We start from the raw sequence: 24,500 nt of genomic DNA on the forward strand, positions 1-24,500 counted from the left end.
GTAGATGCGCTTTTAGTTCAGCTTGGTCCTTTTTTGGCTAAATCAAGTGACCAAATAAACAAAACGGTTCTTAAAGCGAAGGTGGCTGAGATACTTAAAAATTTGGGAATATGTCCTAGCAACATGACTAACATGAAGTCTCATATTAATAAATTTGCTGATGATTTGACAAATAGACTTATTGGAATAATGAACCGTTTGGAATGCTCTGGAGGAGGAAGTTGGAAATGCGGAGTAATGGCCAGTAGACCATTTAATAAACTAGAACAAGTCACAATAGGGCCTAACGAAGTGCTCAAAGCTGATTTAAAATATGATTTAATACAAGAAATAGAAGAATGTTTGTTAAATACCAGGCTTGCTCACAATCGCTTCGTAGAAGAGGATATTGCTGATTTGCTTATTGCCAGAATAGAGCTCATACGAACAGGCATGGACGATGTCGCGAGAGAAGATATTAAATTTGTTTTAAGTCATACAGATGAACTTTCTGACGAAGATATTGAAAATGTTACAAACTGTATCATGCATGGGGCTAAAGAAATTATAACAATCATTAATAGTACTGACAACAGAACTGGATTTGGTACTATGATCACAGCAAGTTCTTGTTTATCAGGAACGCTGTCAATTTATACATCTGAACATGAGCTTACATCTGCATTCAATACTGGACCAATAGGTTCATCGACCCCGAAAAAGATAGCAGATGTTGAAAAGTTTACTCCTGAAGAAAAAGCCTACACGAGTGATGTTGCTAGGAAAATCGGAGAATGGATGAAGAACATGAAACATCCTTTCACTGTGGAAACCGACGGAAATATGTTTGAACTAATGAAAAATGATTTAGCCGGTGAAATCGTTGATCATGTCAAAATATCACAATTAGCACCAAATCCAAATTGCGACGCCAAAACTTTTATTACCTATTACATATATAAATGGCTACTAAAATTCGAGGTACTGGAGGACATAAGTGATGCAGAACCGTATACTGAAGTACTAGTAACCCAGCTACTACAACTAAATGTTCCCGATTTGACAAGATCACAGTATGGAAACCGACAAGCTATGAAAAATTTACAATATATGGAAACGGAAGAAGCTTGGACAGAACCATTCATTCCAAAGGCTCAAGATATTTTAGAAGACGAAATATCGATTTGGATGAACCAGCAACCTCCAGATATTTATGCTAACAATGATAAAACCGTGCAAAATCAAATGGTTCATGAAATCGCTGAAAAAATTAAAGGAAAATTGGCTGCAGATAAAGAAAACGACGATGTTCCGAAGGATATTAAACAATGGATGGAGAAGGTCATCAAACCTAATGAAAGAAATAGAGTAGATAGCTTGTCAAATAGTCTCTTGGAAAGAATTAAAAAAGTGCCTCAAGATGAAACTATAAAAGCTAAAATTGATGCAAAAATGCAAGCAAAAACAGAAGTTGCTCCACCTGTATCGGCAAACAGTGTATGTCAAACTACCGAGTCTGATGATTATGAAAACACAATAAAAAGCTTTGTTCTTAAATATATTGAACACAATTGCGATACACATGACTCATTGGCCAAAGGAGCATACATACAGCTACTAAAATCTGAACTACAAAGATTTAGCCCATTGGAGCGTCAGGAACTATATAATAAGGCAGAAGCAGGCGCAACAGGTGATGCGTTTATTTCTGGCAATCTAAACAGAGAACTGGAATACGTCAAAGATATTTCTGATTGGTTAAAAAATATACCGATCGAGAGTTCTTACAACAGAGTTGGGAACAAAGAAAGAATTGAATTGGTCATCGGCCTTGCTAAAAACATAGTAGAGGTTGAAGAAGAAGTTAAACGAACACCTGAGGCAATGGATTTCTCTGTATATCTAGCAGGAATCATTTTGCAATTTTTAGAACAATTACCTGTTCTACCTGATCAAAAACAGAATGTACGTTTGATGATAGACCAATTACTAACAAAGGTAGTTGCTAGGGTCAATCAAAGTCCACGTTCAGTACAGCAAACAGGACTCAGCGTGCCAGAAATAATTGAAGAATATATAAGAGTATATGGTCAGGAAATAGCCGACGATGAATTAAAGTTAGAAGTATGGACAGCACGCCTACTTAAAGAAATAAAGAAAATGATAGTGGAAACTAATTTAGAAAATGTGAGTCCAGAAGATATCAAGAACAAACTTGCAACAGTGGCTCTACCTGGAGATGAGTGTGTAAGGAGGTTTAATCTTGAATTAGACTATGCCAAAGAAATAGCTGATTGGGTGAAAAATTTCCCGGTAACAAGTCCCATTGACGTTAACATGGTATATGACTTAGCTAAGAAAATAGCTGATCATGAGTGTGATAAATCTACACAGCCAGATGTTATGTACGATCAAGAGTTAAACGATTATATAAAACAGTGGATTTTACAACTTCCTTTAGATCCAAGCAAAGAAATTGATATGCCATTTGTCATACAGCAGCTGAAAAATAGGATAGATAAGGTGCAACGCAAAGAAAGCATAACTTTACCTTCATTAGATACTACAAAAACAAAAAATCGAAGAAAATCCTCCAAACAAGGTTGTGCTACATGTCCCGCTACTGAAGATCCCGGTGCTGTGGTTGTTAAAGCCGTAGAAGATTGGTGTAAGAATCTTCCTCTAGAAGGAGGAAAGAAAGATGACATTAAAAGAGCGAAAGACGATATTGCAAGCAAACTTTATCAAAAGATTGGCGAATTAAACGATGATACTCGTTACACCCATTACGAAGCCGTGTATGAACAAGCAATATCAGATGAAGTTGATAAACTGTTAAACAGTGTACCTGAAACCCTCAAACTAAAAGGCAAGAAAGAAGATTTAAAAATAAAATTTGTTGACAGCTTACTGGCAGCTAGAACACAAGTAGAAAATATAACCGCCGGTATTAATTACAAAAAACGCTTGGAAGGTATCATTGAAACGTCTATGCCTAATCCATTACCAGTTGAACATGATGACCCTGGGTTTGAATTGTACAAATCTAATCTAGCGAGCATATTTCTGCTAGACAATTTTGATCACAGCAATGATGCCATCAAATTAAAGTACGAAAATAAAATTAAAAGTGAAATTGACAAATTTTCCCCGGAAGCTTTGCATAGGAATGCGATACCAATGACTAAGGACCAACTGTACAATGAGCTGTATAGCTCTATGTACAAAATACAGTTACCCGACCAATGTCCGCTGGGTGATGAAGTGCGGGTGATAAAAACAAAATGTGAAATAAATGACTGGTTTGAAACTTTGCCTATGCCAGAACCAACCGATATAGCTCAAATACTAGAATACTGCAGCAAACAAGACATATTAGCTAAGAAAATCCAATTGCTCGAAAAAGAAAAAAAGGCTTCTGAAAAAGTATTAAATGAGATCGTTAAATGGTTAAATAAAATGCCTTTACCGGCTAGCGAACAAAATAATATTAATAAATACGCAAGTAACCTTCATGAGAAACTGAAACACACTCAGAATGATAGAAAATGTTTTAGACCGTGGGATGTTAAATCAAAAGAAAGTAAAATTATGTTCAAATTTGGTGATACAAATAAAGCTAGTAAAGATAAAAAGAGAGCTAGTAGCGAAGTTAAGGTTTGGATAAATCCAAACACAACAATAGGGCCTGTTGAAAATAAACAAATGCAAAAATCTGGCGACGCATTAGTAGATATTGTAGAAAGGTGGTGTAACAATCTACCTTTGCCTCCCAATGTACCACAAGAAGAACAACGATCACTTCGGGACGATCTGGCAACTAAAATTTTAATTAAAATTAGCGAACTAAACAGCGATCCCCAATCATTTAATGAGAATCAAATGTACAACTATTTATTAAATGAACAACTCGAAAAGCTACTCAGTACATTACCACAATGTGACTTATTGTTACAAAGTAAAGAAGCAGTGAAAGACCAGCTCGTATCGACAATAGTTTCAATGAAACCGTTAGTACGTCAAGAAAAAACCAGATATAACTATATTAAAGATCTAGAAGATACAATAAATATATTTATAGATGTTCCAGAACGCAGCACTACTGCAAAGGCAGCTCTACATAGCAGTGTTAAAGACAAGATTATTGATGATTTTGTGGAATACCAATACAATCGAGACGACGAAGAAGGTAAACAGTACTATAAAAATAAGATGTTGGAAACACTGGCGAGGTATAATTACAAGATTTCAACGGAAAAAGACGTGGGGAAATCGCGAGGAGAAGCTTTAATGCTCGGAAATCAATTGATATGTGAAATGGCCAAAATACCGTTACCAAACGACCCGGCATTGAACGATGAAGTTCAAGACATTAGAATGAAGCAACAAGTCGACGAATTGTTTAACAAAATTTCTCCTCAACGAGGCCAAGAAGATAAAAATATTCACAGAAACCGACTGAAGGATAGTTTAGCCAAGCAATTATGTTATGTCGAGAAAAAAGGATACACTCCTGAAAACGAGAACAGAATGAAGAGTCTCATTTCTAAAACTTTGAAGAAACTAAGTTATGAAACAAGTAACCAAAAACTTGACGAATTTATTACTAAGTTAAAAGAAAACGAGAAATTCCGTAAAGCGCCACCTTTAAGGAAAGGTGGTGATGGTAATTTGAGTTTACCAGCATATATGCATGAAGGGAACTATTCAGCTCATAACGTTGGGCCTATGTCTCAGTCTCTGCCAATTGGAATGCCATGTCCAAGTTCATGCTCAGCAACTCCCATGGCTTCCAATCAGATTCAATCTGCAGTGTCACCCAGTCAGATGCAACTAGCGATCCCATCCAATCGGATTCAACCCGCCATGCCATGCAACCAGACACAACCTTCATTGAGCCCCAATCAGATGCAACTTGCGATTCCATCCAATCAGACACAACCAGCAATAATACCCAATCAGATTGTACCTTCAATGACTCCTAATCAAATGCAACTTGCGATACCATCCAATCAGATTCAACCTTCAATGCCGTCGTGTCAAGTTCTGTCCGATATGACGTCCAGGCAGATACAACCTTCAACCTCCAGTCAGATGCAACCTCAGACAGCGTCCATCCGAACCCAAACTTCGGCATCGAACCAAGGAGTAAGACTGGATCCAGTTAGTCCATCGAAAGCCCTTAAGCCCCTGATAATGTCATTCCCAACTGGAGACGCTATTGAGACGTGGACTGGCTCTGAATCCGGAGCTGTGCTAGGCGAACAGAAAGTCAATGTAGACGTTCATAGACCGAATGCTTTAGAATATGTTCCGAATACAGGAACGTACGTACCACGGAGGCTACAGAACGGTCAGTATTTGGGTCCCCCAACACCTCGTTCATCTTTAGATCAGCAGTCTTCGTTTGTTTCTCGTCTACCACCGCCGATATCTGAAACTGGAGTACAAATCAGCGCTCAAATACCGTCAATAGTCCCTATTACAGACACGGGCGTACAGTATGAAGCCATTCCAACTGGAACCACGCGAACAGCTAAGCCACAGCACAGTGGCGCCGTAAGACAGTTAGTAAACGAACACGCAGAAGACCAAGAAGTTCCCGAAGAATGTTACTGTGATCTGTACCCGTATTTGCCACCGTGTGTGAGTAGCCACCTGGGTATGCCAATAACAATGCTGGGTATCTGTGAAAGTTGCGGCGATGTATCCGAAGTGCCTTATCCTTACTTATTCTAAGCTGAGATACTGGAGTTCTGTGATTGTGATTGAATAAACATGTACCAACCTAACTAGTTCTTATGATTTTAGTGTGCGGTTTTCTCAGCAGAGAGCAGAGATAATAATTGAACTGAATATTAACCTCTTTTTAATTATATGAGACTAGCGCCGCCTAGGCCTTTAATAAATTCATCGTGTCCAATCATCTTGCTTATAATATAACGCTAGCATGATTTTAAGATTAGATAATATTTTTTTAAATATATAAATAAATAAATTCGTAATGTTCAAATCACTATGAAATACTTAACCCTTTACCGCATACAGACCCATATTTGGTACACGTCACTTACTGATTGAAATATTCGGATACATTCCACCTTTCTTGCAAGACATTTGTTATTTGTTTAGAGTATCGTATATCCGAACACATAATCACAATAGTTTTTCCAATCGTACCCCCATCTTGCGTATTTTTCAGTTAGTAGTTGAAAGTTCGGAATAAAGTGCGTTTTTGAGATATCGGATAGCAAAAAGAAATATATCTGTGAAATTTATGGAGTAATAAATCTTCTTTTTGATAAATTTTGAAGAAGAACATTCCTTTTGCGTAAAACCAGCAAAAAATGTATGTAAGCTCAACTAAAAGACAGGTTTTTATCCATCCAAACATTGTTCCAAATTTGGGACACCATGCACTTATGGTAATTTTTCCTTGGCAAATTTGGTACAGTATGCAATAAGGTAGTTTTTTGTCTTTGGTCAAATTTGGTACAGTATGCAGTAAGATAGAGCAGACATGTTAGGTGTTTCAAAAATATTTGCTACAACTTTAGGTGTCCCTATTTTAAAAGTTTTTAAGTTTTATGAAGATAATCACCACATGTGGTGGCAGGTAGAACGTATCAAGCGACGTCGCAGACTTGAATTACCTCCACTAGAAGTAGCTCTAGATGGCATTGGACATTGGCTAATATGGACTGACGACCAATGTCCGAGATGTAAAAGCGAAGGATGTTCTCAAAAATCACACGTAAAGTGTAGCAAATGCCGAGTTAATTTATGTTTTAATAAAGATAGAAACTCCTTTCAAAGTTTTCATACACAATGATGCACAAATTTACAGACAATTCTCTCAACTCATAATAATCTCGTTATTAGGTACTTAATAAACGGCATTTTATAATACTTTAGTTTCTATTAAGTTTTTCAAATAAAGTTGATTTTTGTAAAAGAAATATTATCTGGCTATTTTTCATTTCATTTTTCAAACAAATACTTTGCAAAAACAATGCAACAAACATACATAAATTTTTATTACGAAATATGTATATAAATAAGCAGTTTTTTTTACATGAATGCATATTGTACCATATTTGGCCAGTCAGCTTAATACTACGTTACTGCATGTTGTACCAAATATGGTACACTGATATTATTGGGATTTTTCTCAGCTTTCCTAGTGTATTTAATTTTTTTCTTATTTTTCCTATGTTCTAAAAAGTACATTTTACCTAGTAAATTAATTTGAGCTTAATCAAAAAATCCATGCGGTAAAGGGTTAAATTGTCAGTAAAACAAATATTCATAAAACAAAACGTGTTTTAATTTATTTTTATAGGCTGAATAGAATACAATTCTGTTGCTATACTGCAAAATTCTTAAAAAACACATCTGCATGACGCCATGACAGGTCACGTGATGTAAATTTTTGTCGGGCATGCGCAAGCTCGCTGAATTTTCTGTGTAATATTTGCAACGGTGAGATTTTTTCCGTGAAAATACCCAGTGGAAATTGTTTAGTGTGATGTTCTTAACGTGTTTCCGACCGTAAGTCTACGATATAATTGGTTTTAGTGTGTGAAATTGTGTGTTAAAAAAATGTTGTTGCAAAGGTCAATCTAGAAAAGGAATATTTTCCAAATGGTGTTTCTCTTTAGGATTACTTATTCAGTGCTTTGTTCTAGACGTTTTCCTGCTCCAAAGTGGTATGTTGGTCGTTACTGTACAATATTTTAGCATTTGTAATAAAATATTTGTGTTGTATTGGTCGTTAGAACGGTTTGTCAATCTTGGCCGAATTGACGTTTGCTTTGTCCAACAGCATATTTCGTTGATGAATCTGCATTGAGGGCCTTCGTTTTCGCATTATCTCTTGTAGAAGTCAAAACACAAGGTCTACGGGTTTTGTCGAAATTGTCAGCGTACGATTATTCGAGGTTTTCACGGGTTGATACAAGGTTGCAACATCGTATTAACATCTTAATTTTTAGCCCACAAATCTCAATTGTTCGTCCGTAGATGACATCACTTATGTTATATACGTGCAAACGACATTCGTTACCTACTTTATATGGTCGTAAAACAACAGGATAAATTGTCTGAAATAGGCGGTAATAAGTCTTATCTCTGCAATAGTAATTTGCGATAAAAGGTTATGAAAGTTAGGGTCCAAAATAGGACCAGTATCGACATTGGAAAATTATATCCATATGTAATTTTTCTGGTATACATGACCATGTGGTTGCGACAATGTGGGAAGAAGACAAAACATCCAATATGGCATTTATTTAATCTTATCAGAATCGAATTTTCTTCTATAAAGGTAATTTGTCCCGCTATTTGGCATTAGACCTCTAATAGTAGAATAGAATAGAATAACTTTATTCCCAAAACAGTGAAGGTTACAAAAGCATTTACATAAATTAAGTTTAACAATTTATGACTAGTAGCTAACACTGCCCAGGGAAATGGGACTGACTCAGCATATTGTTGCTAAGAGTATGGTACGAATGCCCACTCTCACCAACACTGATATTCTGCCAGTACCCATATTACACTTATAATTAGTAATAAATGAATTGAACGTGCCAACAAAAAACCGTGCCGTGAATTGTTTAAACGGAAAAGTAGTAAAGGTAGTAATTTCAGCCACATTTGTTGACTTCCAGAGATATAGGTAACTCTAGTTTATCACTCCTCATCCAACCTCACCATTACCAAGATACACTCTAAAGCGGTTAAACCTTGTAGGTCAATTCTTAATATACACAGTAAATTTCTCTGGCACTTTTTATTTATTATCTTAAAAACAATAATTAAAATAATTTCTTTTTATTTCAACAAGTTTCTCTTGTCAAGAAGAAAGTATTGAATTAGCAGATAAATTAATAGGCTAGTATCCAACTTAAAGTCAAATCAGTTACTTTTTATTTTACAAAACAAAACTAAAATTACTTTAGAATTTGTATGAAAAAGCACACTTTGACGTCACTGTCAAAACATCAATCAATCAATAATACTTTAAACACATGATGAAATGTCCAACTTATTATTATGATTTTCATGATTCATAAATACCTAAGTTAAATTAAATAGAAAATAGGAATTTATTTTCGTCCGTTTTAGATCTGTCTTTGTTTAGCTAAATTAGCAGAATTTCATAAATTATTTTTGACTTAGGATATTACTTAATTAACATGATCATGGTATAAGAAAACCATCATACCACCCTGCTTTGCCATTTCGTAAAAAAAAATACCTACGACCAATGATTTTAATTTACTTTGCAAGGAAATTTTGAACTTTTAGTAAAAGATTTACTTACCGTTTTAATGATTTTTATATATGTGACGAGTAATGGTAATTAAATACATTAGTCGGTAATTAACTTAATTTAAAAAAAATAACATTTACGTCCTTGGAATGTTGGAGGTACCAATTTACGTCATCAAAGGGCTAGCAATGGCGGCTTGTAATAGGATTGAGCATACCTGGTTTTATTATACCATAATCGTTATTATTTCAGGTAATCCAAAAGTATTATTGAAAAGGACAGACTACACAGTCAATTTTAGTTTTCTTGAACACATTAATGGGTGTAGGCGTGACATCCTCTCCTTATTTAGACAGTAAGAAGGGCAAAGTATTTATATCAGTCGTAAAATTATTGCTCTTATTGCTGTACGGTCATCTGAGACTCAAGTTGAGATCATTTCTGAGATTTAGACCTAAATATTCATTAATTTGGTACGAAATTGATGTGTAGACTGAGAATGTCAAAAAGTTTTTCTTTGTTGCACTGCACTGCGATCTGCCATCGACTTGAAAGTCTTTATCAGATGGTTTGTGGTTATATTTATTTATTTAGAGGTGCAGTCCAGTAACTACTATCCTCAAGGCTATGTTTTACTGGAATTTGATATCTATATTTTTTTTTTTTTTTTTTTTTTTATTTTATTCATTGTTTTAGTCTCTCATCCAGGGAAAGTACATGTCAAAAAGTAAATTAAATAATATTGTTATTAAGAACGGCCTCCGTGGTCTAGTGGTTAGAGCGTTAGGCTCACGATCTGGAGGTCCGGGTTCGATTCCCGATGGGGACATCGTCGAAATCACTTTGTGAGACTGTCCTTTGTTTGGTAAGGACTTTTCAGGCTTGAATCACCTGATTGTCTGAAAAGTAAGATGATTCCGTGCTTCGGAGGGCACGTTAAGCCGTTGGTCCCGGCTATTAGCCGTAAAACACCTCCACCAACCCGCATTGGAGTAGCGTGGTGGATTATGCTCCAGTCGATTGAGGGGAGGCCTGTGCCCAGCAGTGGGACGTATATAGGCTGTTTATGTTATGTTGTGTGTTATTAAGAGCTATGTTTCTTTTTCTATTTATTTGGCTTCTTAGCTATGTTTTAAACACTTCAAGCTGTGCCCTGTTTATCAAAACTTACAAGTCTACACGTTCACAAGCTACACGTTACTCACATGTATGTGTAAATTACGTTTATCAAAACAAATTACAGAGCTTGTAAAATTGAACGCTTGTAAATTCTAGAAGTAGAATGTCAAATTCTTAAAAACGTATGCTGCATTCATGCCCCTTGTTAACTTGTAAGATGGTGAGCCACTCGGGAGACTCTCAGAATATATTATTATTAACTCAGAGAAGGACTTACATTGACCAAATTGGAGATGTCCTTAAAAAAGATTTAATACGATCTACTCTGAACCGGCGTGCGTGTATGAAGCGATTGATGAATGTGGAGGAAGCACGAGAGTTTGTCAGGATCGAAGCAAATGGAATTCTATAGTCTCTGCTTACCCCGGTGGGAAATAGGCGTGAGTTTATGTATGTATACATGTATTATTATCTCGGGCAGGCAGTTTTGTTTTTGTTATTTTGTTTTTGTAATGATTCTCTACAAGTTTTAGCTTGTAAAGGATGTTTTGATGAAAAGAATAACAAAAATAACTGTAAAATATAGTAATGTGTTGGTGTATTATGGAGCCTGTTTCATAATACTTACAATTGTAAATTACATTGACAATTCAATGTACATTACAGAGTGTTATTAGGAATAATTTGCAGCTTCATATTAGTTACACAACAAAATGTTTTAAAATTTTAATTAGGATAAAAACTATTTTGTCATATCAGGTGTTGCTACTGTTGGGTGTTCTTAAATTTAGTGACAGTTCCCCATACTATTTGAGTAAACAAACATATTGTTTTGGTTATATTTTTACACTGTAATCATTTGCGCAGCGTTTAACTCCAAAATCGTAATGTTCTATTTATTTCATAAAGATCTGAAAGAAGATAACTTATAAAAACTTCTCTTCTGTCAAAACTGCCTTTTTCCAACTAACTGCTTTTCTTTTTCGTAATTAATCCTTCAGATGAGATACACTCCATGTTCCACCTTACCTAGGGTGGCAATCTCTAAAATTTGAAAACAGAAGACGCGTGAAAACCCCGGATTTTATAGTCCGAAAGCCGGACAACGCAACAAGATCAATGAAACATATTCGATGTAATAAAAAACGGTTGAAAAGTCATAAATCACCTTTTTTATTCATTCATTATTTTAACAAAACAAAATCATATTACAATTTGTTACAAATTGTTTATATAAATCAGCTTAAAGCACATAATAACGGGTTCTTACCGCGTTTAAATGGGGATATGATTTATTATGTGCTTTAATTATGATAATAACCGCGTAAACTTAAATTAATGTATAAATCAGCTTTTTTAATTATTAAAATAAGAAAACAAAACGTTATTAAAATATTAAACAAAAACATATATATATACTTAGTTCGTCAGTTGATCGTGGTGTGCGTGGCTCGCGGGCGGCCTTTTTTTTATTTATTCATTTTTTAAAACCCAGTTTACAAATGAAACCATCCCCGGGTGCTCCCCGGATGTCCTCTAAACTAGGACAAATCCGGGGAAACCCGGACGGATGGCAACCCTAACTTTACCGCGCATTTTAGCTGGAGAACTGTCAACATTGAGGAACACAATCAACAGTGCTGCCGCCTACATTTGGCTTCTAGTTTTTATCTTCATTAATACATTAAAATAAGTTTAAAAACAAGTACCAAATGTATGATCAATTTACATAAGGTATTGGGGCCTTGGCAGTAGGTGTGGGTAGACATTATAATACATAAATAGATAATTAAACAAGTCAATATGTTGCTGACATACTCTTTATACATCCCACTATTTAACTGAGTTCAACTTTTATTGTATTTAATTTTACAAAAATTTCATGACCTTAAATATTCTCCAGCTTGATTTTCTAACCTAACTTGTATTGGGTTGGTTTTCCCTTTGCAGTTGGAAGGTCAGACAGGCAGTCGCTTCTATAAAAAACCAGACCTGTCATGTATTCTGATCAGAATAATAATGGGAGGAAGATGTGTTGTGCCTGGGTGTAATAAAAAGGGTCATCATTTATGCCCAAAAACAAAGGTACAAGATGCATTATAAAAAAAAATGACAATGATGATGTATTATGTCTGTCATGAAATTAGAAGGTTAAACGAAGGCAACTCTATACAGTGCCATCTATATTTATTGAGGGAACGTAGCCTGGACAGTCACTCATTGCACTGAACTGGTTGTTCTGTTTAATAATACCTACCTATGTGTACTTATCTTCAAAATCAAGCCGTACAATACATATTTAATGAAAGTAAGTTCCCATAACCAATAAAGCAGTTCTCATGCTTATAAGCGCATGTTGGAAAGCTGTGTGAAAAAAAAGTAGAACTTGAATATTAAAAATAGAATAGGGTATTGGACTGGGTCAAAGATAGATTATAAAATGCTAATCCAGGAACAGCTACTGCCAGTACTGTCAGTATTATTCAGAATTAAAACACCGCATTTAAAGTAGGGATATGAGACTCTTATGTAGGGAGTCTCATATCCCTACTTTAAACACGGTAAGAACCCGTTATTATGAGTTTTAATTAGTATTATTCAGAGGCGGAAGACGGGAGCCCTTGCACGGCTTTGAAATGATCTACTCTGGGCGCCATCCCACTCGCGTTTTTCGCAAGGAACGCTTATCTAACCTGAAGATTTGACTGGTCCGGTTTTTTACAGACGCGACTGCCTGTCTGACCTTACATGTCCAGCACAGGCCTAAACCAATGATTGTCGAATTTGTTTTCGAATTCATGTTTGGATCGTAAATGATTATCACGTGCTCAGCGGTGAAGGAAAACATCGTGAGGAGATACACATTCCCGAGAAATGCATTTTCGGAGGTATGTGAGTTTACCTGTATTGGGCTGGTTTTCCCTTCGCAGGTTAGGTAAGCGGACCCTGTGAAAAAACGGGATAATGGATATGATGATATTTAATAATATTGTTTCGTAGTGTTACATGCTAACACATATATGATATTTAGTACATTGCATAGTACAATGCGCTGCTTCTAACCTGCTTTTGGTGTGCTGAAGCCTATACATCAAACATGATCTATAAAGTGCTCTTTCACATGTTATGAATGACTTAAATAGACTTCAAAGTATATCTCGTTTTGGTAATGGTTATTGCCCTCATAAACTATTATAATACTTAACGTTTGATTAGATTTGTTATCTCTTTCCGATATATTGGAGTGTGTAGGTATTATTTGTTATGGAAATCCAACATTTTTATTATGTTGAGTTCTTCTTATCTTTTTTTTAATCTAATTTTTTTTCGAGGCTTGAGCCACTCTTGGTGGTTATGCCAGCCTCATAGTTTAGAGCGTTTAATGATGATCAAATCATCAATTTTTCTTCTTATCGTGTGGGTTGTTAAGTAGATTACCAACCTCATCAACCCTAGTGTCAGGGTTATTACTGAGCCGCCAAAGGCCCCTGACATGGCTCGTGTAACGACTACTTTCAGTCAGTAGTAAAAGTCAGTAAGTAGTAACCGGGACCAACGGCTTAACGTGCCTTCCGAAGCACGGATCAGCTTACTTTCGAACAAACGGGTGATCAGCCAGTAAACTACGGATGACAAAGTGATTTCCGTGCTAAGTCCCCATCGTGATTCGACCCTGAGACCTCTGGATCGCGAGCCCTACCCGCAACCACTGGACCATAGAGGCCGTTAGGTGTTTGTTGATGAGTATGATTAACAAAGTTAACTAGGTAGGCGTCAAGTATGCGTTTAGTCATTCTATTGGGGATCGTTTCGTAACATAGCGTTAATTTTAAGCTTTTCCGTTTGAGTGTGTCAGAATCGAAGCAAATGGAAATCCAGTGGCGGCCCTAGGGTGGTACGAGGTGTGTAGACACCATTAATTCACTTACATAAACAGCCTATATACGTCCCACTGCTGGGCACAGGCCTCCCCTCAATCAACCGGAAGGGGTATGGAGCATACTCCACCACGCTGCTCCAATGCGGGTTGGTGGAGGTGTTTTTACGGCTAATAGCCGGAACCAACGGCTTAACGTGCCCTCCGAAGCACGGAATCATCTTACTTTTTCGGACAATCAGGTGATTCAAGCCTGAAAAGTCCTGATCAAACAAAGGACAGTCTCACAAAGTGATTTCGACAACCTCCAGAATCTCCAGATCGTGAGCCTAACGCTCTAACCACTAGACCACGGAGGCTGTTGACTCACTTAATTTTCAATAATAAAATTTACGTCCTTGGAATGTTGGAGATACCAATTGAATGGTAACACTTACGTTATCAATGGGCTAGCAATGGCGGCTTGTCATAGGATTGAACATACCTGGCGGGTTAAAATGGCCACATTGAAGCGATTCATTTTAAAAAAAAAAGTATTGTAATTTGACATTTGCGCTTATAAAAGTGCGCAATGCAATCAAATGTCAAATTGCAATATTGCATTCTTGACATTGGCAGTAATGGTTGTCTCTACTCTATGACGAGCGGTTGCCGTAAAACCATAAAGTTGAAGTTGAAGTAGATGAATTGCTTCGATATGTCCATTTTAACCCCCCTGGTCTTCTTCATCTCAGGCCTTTACATCTTTATCAGATGATTCAAACAGCGTTTCTGGTCTTCTTACGCCATGCTATTAACTATACTTTTTTCTTTGCAGCTACCAGAAATCCTCGAGTACATTCTAGAATGCTCCAGAAGGTGTGACAAAAACCAGTGCCTCAAAGCCATCTGTGATTTAGTGTAGTGCCCTGTAGTGCGGTTAGTGCTCGATAGTGCTAATTAGTGCTGTGAAATGAGAGGGGATTGGACTTGGACAGTTTTGTATTCAAACACGGACAATTTGATAGTTATCCAGGAGGACCTAGATTTGTAAAAGGTGAGTCGCCATCTTGTTTTTCTAATTTTTTTTACCATTGACATAGAATAAGGAATCTACGTATAGAACGGCAACACTCCGCTCCCCACCAGCGGCTGAGCTAGGTTTACCTCACCCCCCTCGGACTTAATTTAGTTTTCAATCGTATGGCGTCAGGCGTCACACACACAAATGCGCGTGTACGATAACGTCAATGTGTAGTGTCTGTGTAAAGCGAAATGATTTGTATGAAGTGTCTGGGGTGTGCTATTGGCATACAATTATCGTAGATAGAACATGAACGTTCAAAAAGTGGGACAAAAAGTTTGAGCACTAATAGCAATACGTGCTCTAAATCCGTGGACTTGTATAACCCGACCGCGTTACGAAGAACCACGCGCTAATAGACGTTACATGGCGACGACGTACCTATTTAATTTGACTATTTTATTAAATCTATACACCGCTGCGAATATAGCTAAGTTGGAGTTCAGCAGGCCCAGCACGCTATGTAAGCGCGACGCGACGCGACTCGAGATACAATAAGGACCTTGATACACGCGACTACCGGTGCGGAGTGGTGGAAAACTCGAGGAAATATCTTATAATACGCGTGTTAGTGTTGTATCAACGTTAAATAGACAAGGTTCTAAACGTAGTACTGCCGCTCGCCAACAGATGGCGCACTTCCCCCAGCCCGCGTCGCTAGAGGCGGCCTTGCCGCTGCTCCTGCGGCCCGACCTGCGGCTGCGGCAGGCGCTCGGCGAGCAGCTCGCGGCGCTGGTGCGGCGCGAGCCGGAGATATCCAACGACCTCGCCGCGCAGCTGTTAGATGCGCTCATATCCTGGCTCAACGGGGGGAACTTCAAGGTAAGATTCTTCAGACGAGATGACTGCCCTTGATCAAATATTTCGATTTCACAAACTATTTACGACCCTCAAACATATCAAATCATTTATTCATAATATTCATTATACGTCATACAGAATGCATTAGACAATAGTCTTAAAAATAATATCAATAAAAATAAATAAATTAATAAGTACTAAAACCAATAGGTAATAAATTAGTAATAATATCTATATTTATCGTAATTACTAACAATATATAATACCATCAATTCCGATTTATAAATTCATCGTAGCTATAGAACGATTGTTCAACGAGCCATCGTTTTAGTTGGACTTTGAAAGATGCCGTGCTCGGAGCCTCTAATGGATTCCGGAAGCCTGTTGTAAACGTGCGGGCTCATGGCGTGGATGGTCCGAGTTGCCTTCGCCAGTCGATGCTGGATGGTATTGAGGCGGTTCCCGTATCGCAATCCTTGCCTCCCGTTCTCACCTCTCGTCCTGAATAGGTGCAGATTAGCACGTGCGTAAGGTTGCTATTTGTAGAATTAGAAGGCTCGGGATTACTTTAGGGATGTGTCGGCTACGGTTTTGGTCGATTAGTCGGCCTCAGAAAGACTAGTGGTATTTCTGTTAGACCACCACGATAGGTGAACTATAATTTAAACTTGGTATTACCTTTAATCTTCATTTTTACGGACTTCAAAAAAGAAGCAGGTTCTCAATTCGACCGTATTTTTTTTTTATGTTTGTTCGGGGATAACGGGGGGTTGGGTATGAACCGATTTTGATAATTCTTTTTCTTTACTTGGCACCGAGTTCAGAATTATAAAATTAATTAACTAATTGAAAATACGTACTTATTACTTTGTGCGAAGTAAATTTATTTATTGCTTATTAGTTTTGCGTATGAAGTCGGTTTTTTTTGTTAAAAAATTTATGTTATATTGCGGTTTCTGATTAAACCCTCAGCGTTTTTTACTCATTTCTAAAAATGTAAAAAAGCAATAAGCTTTTTTAGATGAACTGCTTAAATTGTGGCCAGGAATTTAAGATCTACAATAAGTCGCGTCAAAAAAGATGAATATGGCCCTGGGAGCCAATAAAAAAACAGCCTGCGCATGACGTAAAATCCAACAGAGGGATCGACGTATGACGTCTTTTACTCATTTCCAAAATGCGCTATAAAAGTTTTCGCCAACATATTTATAGATACATTGGTGCTAATTCCTGTAAATACCATCTAATTTTATTTTAAGTTATATCTGTCATTTTCTTATCCGCCGAAAAGGAAAGGGACGGGTAATCGACAAGCATAAAATTTATGGAACACACGTCAATTTTAAAGTCAATAACCCGACACAGTTAAGTAGACAGCACGTCAAACGGATTGCATACCAGCGACATACCTTTTTGATTCGCCTGGGTTATTCATTCATTTACTCATTCTTCCTAAAATTAAGAGCTGTGAATCATCCGTCCCTTTCCTTTTCGACGGATATGAAAATGACGGATATAACTTAAAAAAATAAAATTAGATGGTGTCTGCAGGAATCGGGGCCAGTACTATACTATGCAGTACTATGTGTAGGCATTACGGCAAAAGTCAAGGCTATATCAAAGTAAGCGTCTTTACTTTCGAAAGTTCACGCAGATCCGACGACACGATTACTGAAACGAAAGGGCGATAAACGAGGCACGACTAGTGCTATCAGTGAGGTGCCGTTCCCGGCAGTAAATTCAAATTCAAAAATATCTTTATTCAGTAGGTAACATAGTTACACTTTGAATCGTCAATTTTTACATAACGAACGTCTCATCCGCCTAAAACTACTGCAGCTTCTCACAACCTGTATAGCCGGGGAAAAGAAGCTGCAAGAAAAACCTCGGCACAGGACCCTAGACGTTCTTTAAAAAAAAACATAAATTATTGGTGCACAATTGAGTAATTTAGCTGCCTAATATCAGTTCTCAGACAGTTAAACCCATGCATTCATATCTTCTAAATAATCACTAACTTTATAATAACCTTTTTTGTAAAGTTTCTGTTTAACTACTGTCTTAAAACAGTTGAAAGGCAAATTCTGAATGTCAATGGAATCTTATTGTAAAAACGCTTATTGTAAAAAGGCGCGAAACTTATGAAATTAAGGACGATGAGTCAAAACGTCCCCCTAAACAGATTCCAGACACGTCATTCGAAGCATCTTACTGAGTAGTGTCCGTTGGTCCCGGTTAATACTTACTGGGGGGTTAAAAAGGCCACATCGAAGCAATTCATATAAGAAAGCAATATTGCAATTTGACATTTGCGCATACAAAAGTAAGTGCGCAATGCAAACAAATGTCAAATAGCAATATTGCTTTCTTAGATGAATTGCTTCGATGTGGCCTTTTTAACCCTCCCTGATGTCGTTACATGAGCCATGTCAGGGGCCTTTGGCGGCTCAGTATTAACCCTGACATCAGAGTTGATGAGGTTGGTATTCCTCCTCACCCACACGATAAGAAGCCTGAGTTGATATTTTTGTTGTATGGCGACTTTCTCGAATTTGCGATCTCGGGTCGGGATTGCATTCCCTAGTCCTTACTATTGAAGAGTTTTTTTTTTACAACGGGAATATGCCAGTGAACTGCATATCATTGAGTCCGATGTACATGAAGAGTGCTCTGTCCGATCTATATTTATACCTTAAAGAGATCAAAACGACTGTGGTCCGGCGCGAATGCGTACCTAGCATACTCTCTAAGGCGCTAGACAGACGGACCGCATTTCAACTGCAATCCAACCGCAATTTGCAGTTCAGGTTCAGTTTGAATGCAGTTGACACGACTACAATAGAACTGCAAACCAAACGGGCAGTCCGATTGCAGTTCAATAGCAGTCGGCGTGCAGTCATGCTGCACAGTTGGTTTGCAGTACTTGGTGTAAGTGACTCATACAAGTACATACAGGTAGCCATACAAGTAGGTATAGATGTTAGTGACATCGTAACGGAAACTTTGAGAGATGATTCAGGCTCGGGTGCAATGCTGAGGAAAAAATTAAATTATTTACGACATCACATTAAAAACCTCAAAATAACAGTATTTCTCCACTATTTAATGGATGTTATTATGCATATAAACCTTCCTCTCGAATCACTCTATCTATTAAAAAACCGCATCAAAATCCGTTGCGTAATTTTAAAGATTTAAGCGGACATAGGGACATAGGAACAGAATATATAGTGTTTTATACTATGTAGTGATCACTTCATGATGTGTTCGAACATTTCATGAAATAGTAGTGCGACAGGGTTCTAAAGTGGGTACATGATATTGCTCATGACTGTACTTGGGCGTAGAGCGATCCATATCTTGGATTGGTCGACATCCCGTCTGAAAAACATGTATCATACACACTCTGATTCCGCCGGTGATTACTAGCGCCGCGCTTCATTGCGCGCGCGCACCCGTATTCTGGACGAGGTATAATTAGATTAAAGTTAGTATATATATGTTACGGCTAATACTCGAAGTGCGGCTACACCTAGTTATAGCCGGTTAGAACTAGGTGTAGCCACTTAATCTTGGTTAAACCTAGTAGGGGAACAGGGAATGGCTGGACCTAGTTATAGCCGGCATGATGAAGGCTAGACCTAGTTTTACCCGAAAACTATCGGCTCGTACTAGGTTTAACCAAGAGTGGCTACACCTAGTTCTAACCGGCTAAAACTAGGTATAGCCGTACTTCGGGTATTAGCCGTAACATATTATTTATTTATTTTATTTTTATTTTTTTATTTTTAAATTTTAGGAGAACCAACAGTTATCAAAAACAAGTTAAAGACTGGAATAACAACATCAGAACCAATTAAAGGTTCTCACAAACAGAATTAGAATAATTAGTTACAAAAAAAAAGCGTTGAGTCTTGACAGTAAGCAACGTTGTTGAAGATTGAGTCCCGCACGCACAATAGAGGTTAAATGATAAAAAAACAACAAATAGTTAGATGTATACACGTACATAAGTTCACGCCTATTTCTCGGATAGGCAAAGACCACGGAATTCCACTTACTAACGATCCTGACACACCACTTTCGCTTCTTTCACAAGTTAAATAAAAAAGGTTACTTTAAGTTGTTCCATAAATTTCATGCGTGTCGATTACCCGTCCCTTTCCTTTTCGGCGGATAAGAAAATGATGGGTATAACTTAACCGTTGGAGATGTCCTTAGAAAAGGTTTAATACGATCTACTCTGAACCGGCGTGCGTGAAACGATTGATGAATGTGGAGGAAGCAAGAGAAGTGTGTCAGGATTGAAGCAAATGGAATTCCATAGTCTCTGCTTGCCCCGGTGGGAAATAGGCGTGAGTTTATGTATGTATGTAACTTAACCGTTGCGCACTTATTTTTATGTGATTAAATGTCAATAGCATTATTGTCTTTTTTAGACGAATTGCTTCGATATGAAAAAAAGATGATTGATGATGAGATGATGAAAGATGTAAAAGTAAGATGATTCCGTGCTTCGGAGGGCACGTTAAGCCGTTGGTCCCGGCTATTAGCCGTAAAAACACCTCCACCAACCCGCATTTGAGCAGCGTGGTGGAGTATGCTCCGTACCCCATGAGGGGAGGCCTGTGCCCAGCAGTGGGACGTATATAGGCCGTTTATGTGCTTCGATATGGCCTTTGTGACCCTTCTTGAGAGCGGAGTAGTAACAACATCGCGAGTTTACATATTTATGCATTCAGAATACTCCCGCAGCCGGGACTAACTTAGAACGTGCCAGTAGCTTACGAGATGCCGCTCTAAACGGATATATTTTATGTGTTGGAATAGTTCGCTTTAATTATAAGTAGTGAGTGCTTTAATCAAACATATCATACATACATACATAAACTCACGAATATATTCCACCGGGTTACGCAGAGACTCAGTCGTACGGGCGTCAGACGTCATACACACAGATGCGCGTGTACGATAACGTCAATGTGTAGTGTCTGTGTAAAACGAGGTGTTTTGTATGAAGTGTCCGGGTTGTGATAATGGTGTGGAGTTTGGATAACCAAGTGTTCGAAATACAAATATACTTTATTGCACCAAAAAAGAAAATACATTGTTTTAAGTTTACGCGGTTATTATCATAATTAAAGCACATACTGGCCCCGATTCCTGCAGACACCGCCTAATTTTATTTTAAGTTATATCCGTCATTTTCATATCCGTCGAAAAGGAAAGGGACGGATGATTCACAGCTCTTAATTTTAGGAAGAATGAGTAAATGAATGAATAACCCGGGCGAATCAAAAGGTACCTCGCTGGTATGCAATCCGTTTTGGTTTAGATTTGTGCTTAAAATTGACGTGTGTTCCATTAATTTTATGCTTGTCGATTACCCGTCCCTTTCCTTTTCGGCGGATAAGAAAATGACAGATATAACTTAAAATAAAATTAGATGGTATTTACAGGAATTAGCACCAATAACGGGTTTTTACCGCGTTGTTTAATATCGGGAGTCTCATATCCCCATTTAAATGCGGTAAGAACCCGTTATTATGTGCTTTAATTAAAAGAAAATAGTTAGAAAAGAGACTTGATAAACCTCCTTGACAGACCTCGGACCTGTCAAATCTTCAGGTTAGGTAAGCGGTCTTTGTAAAAAACGGGATAATGCTAGGGAATAGATGAGTTAGAAAAGAGACTTAACTAGGTACGGTCACGAGTACTAATATAACATACACTTTGAAACCATGTCACATTAACTTTTTTGACAAATTAAACCGTAAGTCGCATTAAATGACAAATATGATAGTGCGACAGGGTTCTAAAGTGGGTACATGATATTGCTCATGACTGCAAATGGCGGCCTTATCGCTTAAATGTGTTATGTCTGTTTTCAGGTTGCCCAGAATGGATTGGAGGGGATAGCGGCCCTGGCGGAGCGTATGGGCCACGACTTCACACACTTCGTGCCTACCATCCTGCCGCATATTATTGACAGGTGAGACCTACCTGTGTACCACATGTGACCCACGAATGCCCCTGATGCATATTGTCAGATGAGACCTACCTGTGTACCACATGTGACCCACGAATGCCCCTGATGCAGATTGTCAGGTGAGACGTACCTATGTACCACATGTGCCCCACGAATGCCTCTAATGAAGATTGTCGGGTGAGACCTATCTGTGTACCACATGTGACCCACGAATGCTGAAAGGGCGGTTTTATAAGATAACAAGACAACCAGCCAGAATTTGAAGTTATTGGCCAGGAGCGATGCCAACCAAAGGGTTGATATCGTTAATTCAAATTCAAAAATATCTTTATTCAGTAGGTAACATAGTTACACTTTGAATCGTCATTTTTTACATAACGAACGTCTCATCCGCTTGAAACTACTGCAGCTTCTCACAAGCTGTATAGCCGGGGAAAAGAAGCTGCAAGAAAAACCTCGGCAGAGCCCTAGAGATTCTTTAAAAACTTGTTGGTTACAAGTTGGTTGGGGGAATAGAGCATACTCCAACACGCTACTCCACTGCGGGTTGGTGAAGGTTAATCAATAATCGTAATTAAACCGTTGACCTTTTTTACAATAGCTTCTAAATAATTACAATAATCATATTGAAACACATTATGCAAGGTTCTAACTATCCATTGTCAAGATTCCAACAGTCCTATTATGTTCTGCTTGGTTGGACTTCGATGAAGACTTTATAGTATGATGTCATACTTCTGATAGATAGATCATTTAATCTTGTATAAATTAAAAAAAACATAAGCAAATACATTCCATTCAACTACAATTGTAACAACACACATACATACATAAACTCACGCCCGTAAATCCTAATGGGGTGGACCGAGCCACAAGTAATCAAAGACAACTTGCAGCCACTGTTGATACGATGTCGTAAGCTGGATATGACGAACCTCATGGTGATAAGGGATCAGCCTATCGCCCATAACATTAGTCCATCATGTTAGAGGACACAATCCCTCTGTCGGTTTTTACGACATGCCCAGGAAGACAAGCAGCTGAACGTGTTCTATGTTTTTTGTTTGCTCCCAGAACATTTAATTCTAGTCTTAACTTCAAATAAAATTAAAAGAAGGTTTGTCATAAAATGATGACAATGATGTAAAAGGAGGTACCCAAAATTAATACTAAAAAACCTGAATTCCAGCTAAACCCCTCGTATTTCGAGAAGTCCCCATAGGACAAAATATCAAGTTGTTACAACGCTTCAAATGAGATATGTCTGAAATCTGTTGGTGGAGGGGCACGTTTTGACTTATCGTCCTTTTAAAATAAGAATACAAAATGTCCTTCAGCTCACGACATCGAGGCAAAGTCCCCAGAATACTGGCCACCTTGCTTCTATGCACCGCCTAATTGACCGCTCTAAGGTCGGAAGTTGCCTCGATGAGGCGAGCTGAAATCGTATTAAGCACATGTCGGGTACGCATCGTCTAAAACACGGTGGTAACACGTCATCAAACGAGCATACCTTGTTTTGTTATACCATGGCCCATTTTGTTATACCATGGCCCATTTTGTTATACCATGGCCCATACCTCGGGCACCAATGCACCCCACGTAAGCCACCCACTCCCCGCAGGCTGGCGGACACGAAGGAGGGCGTGCGCCACACGGCCCGCGTGTGCGTGTGCACTCTGGGCGAGTGCCGCGCAGCCGCGCCGCGGGCCCTGCTGGCGCGGCTCACGCCCGTCACGCAGCACAAGGCGCCGCACGCGCGCGAGGAGGCGCTCAAGTGCATACACGCGCTTCTAGACACGTGAGTTCAAATTCAAAAATATCTTTATTCTATAGGTAACATAGTTATGGTAGTAATAGTAATCGTCAATTTTAACATAACGAACGTCTCATCCGCCTAAAACTACTGCAGCTTCTCACAACCTGTATAGCCGGGGAAAAGAAGCTGCAAGAAAAACCTCGGCACAGGGCCCTAGACTAAAAAAAAGTTCACAATACCAGAGCCTGTTTAAGTAATGAAGATAAAAAACTGCCTATTTCTGCCACCAGGGAGGTTAAAAAGGTCACATCCAAGCAGTTCATCTAAAAAAGCATTGACATGTGTGTGCATTGCGCACTTTTATATGCGCAAATGTCAAATTGCAATATTGCGTTTTTAGATGAATTCTCTCACTTTAAGGTCGCAGGTTCGAATCCAGCACAGGCCTAAACCAATGATTGTCGAATTTCTTTTCGAATTCATGTTTGGATCATAAATGATTATCACGTGCTCGGCGGTGGAGGAAAACATCGTGAGGAAACTCATATTCCCGAGATTGCATTTTCGGAGGTATGTGACCTAACCTGTATTGAGCTGGATTTCCCTTCGCGGGTTGGAAGGTCAGACAGGCAGTCG

The 24,500-nt window shown here is 38.2% G+C and overlaps 2 protein-coding genes across 4 annotated transcripts in view; both read left to right on the forward strand.

The window, feature by feature from the left end:
* Positions 1–237: 237 nt before the first annotated feature.
* LOC126378294 (uncharacterized) lies at positions 238–5,720 on the forward strand. Its single transcript, XM_050026487.1, has one exon. The coding sequence runs from the start codon at positions 238–240 to the stop codon at positions 5,716–5,718; it is 5,481 nt and encodes a 1,826-aa protein (XP_049882444.1). The 3' UTR covers positions 5,719–5,720.
* A 1,675-nt stretch (positions 5,721–7,395) lies between these two features.
* Positions 7,396–24,500, forward strand: part of LOC126378333 (CLIP-associating protein) — a 74,382-nt gene continuing 57,277 nt past the window's right edge. For 2 of the 3 annotated variants that reach the window (XM_050026579.1, XM_050026582.1), the window contains exons 1-5: positions 7,403–7,688; positions 15,070–15,288; positions 15,946–16,137; positions 22,008–22,108; positions 23,730–23,906. In XM_050026579.1, coding sequence (XP_049882536.1) covers positions 15,946–16,137; positions 22,008–22,108; positions 23,730–23,906 — 470 coding nt within the window. In that variant the 5' untranslated portion in view covers positions 7,403–7,688; positions 15,070–15,288. Of the gene's footprint in view, positions 7,689–15,069; positions 15,289–15,945; positions 16,138–22,007; positions 22,109–23,729; positions 23,907–24,500 lie in introns of all 3 variants that reach the window. The other variant, XM_050026581.1, reaches the window with a different exon arrangement.

This window comes from Pectinophora gossypiella, chromosome 26 (genome assembly GCF_024362695.1).
Source record: "Pectinophora gossypiella chromosome 26, ilPecGoss1.1, whole genome shotgun sequence".
NCBI lineage: Eukaryota > Metazoa > Arthropoda > Insecta > Lepidoptera > Gelechiidae > Pectinophora > Pectinophora gossypiella.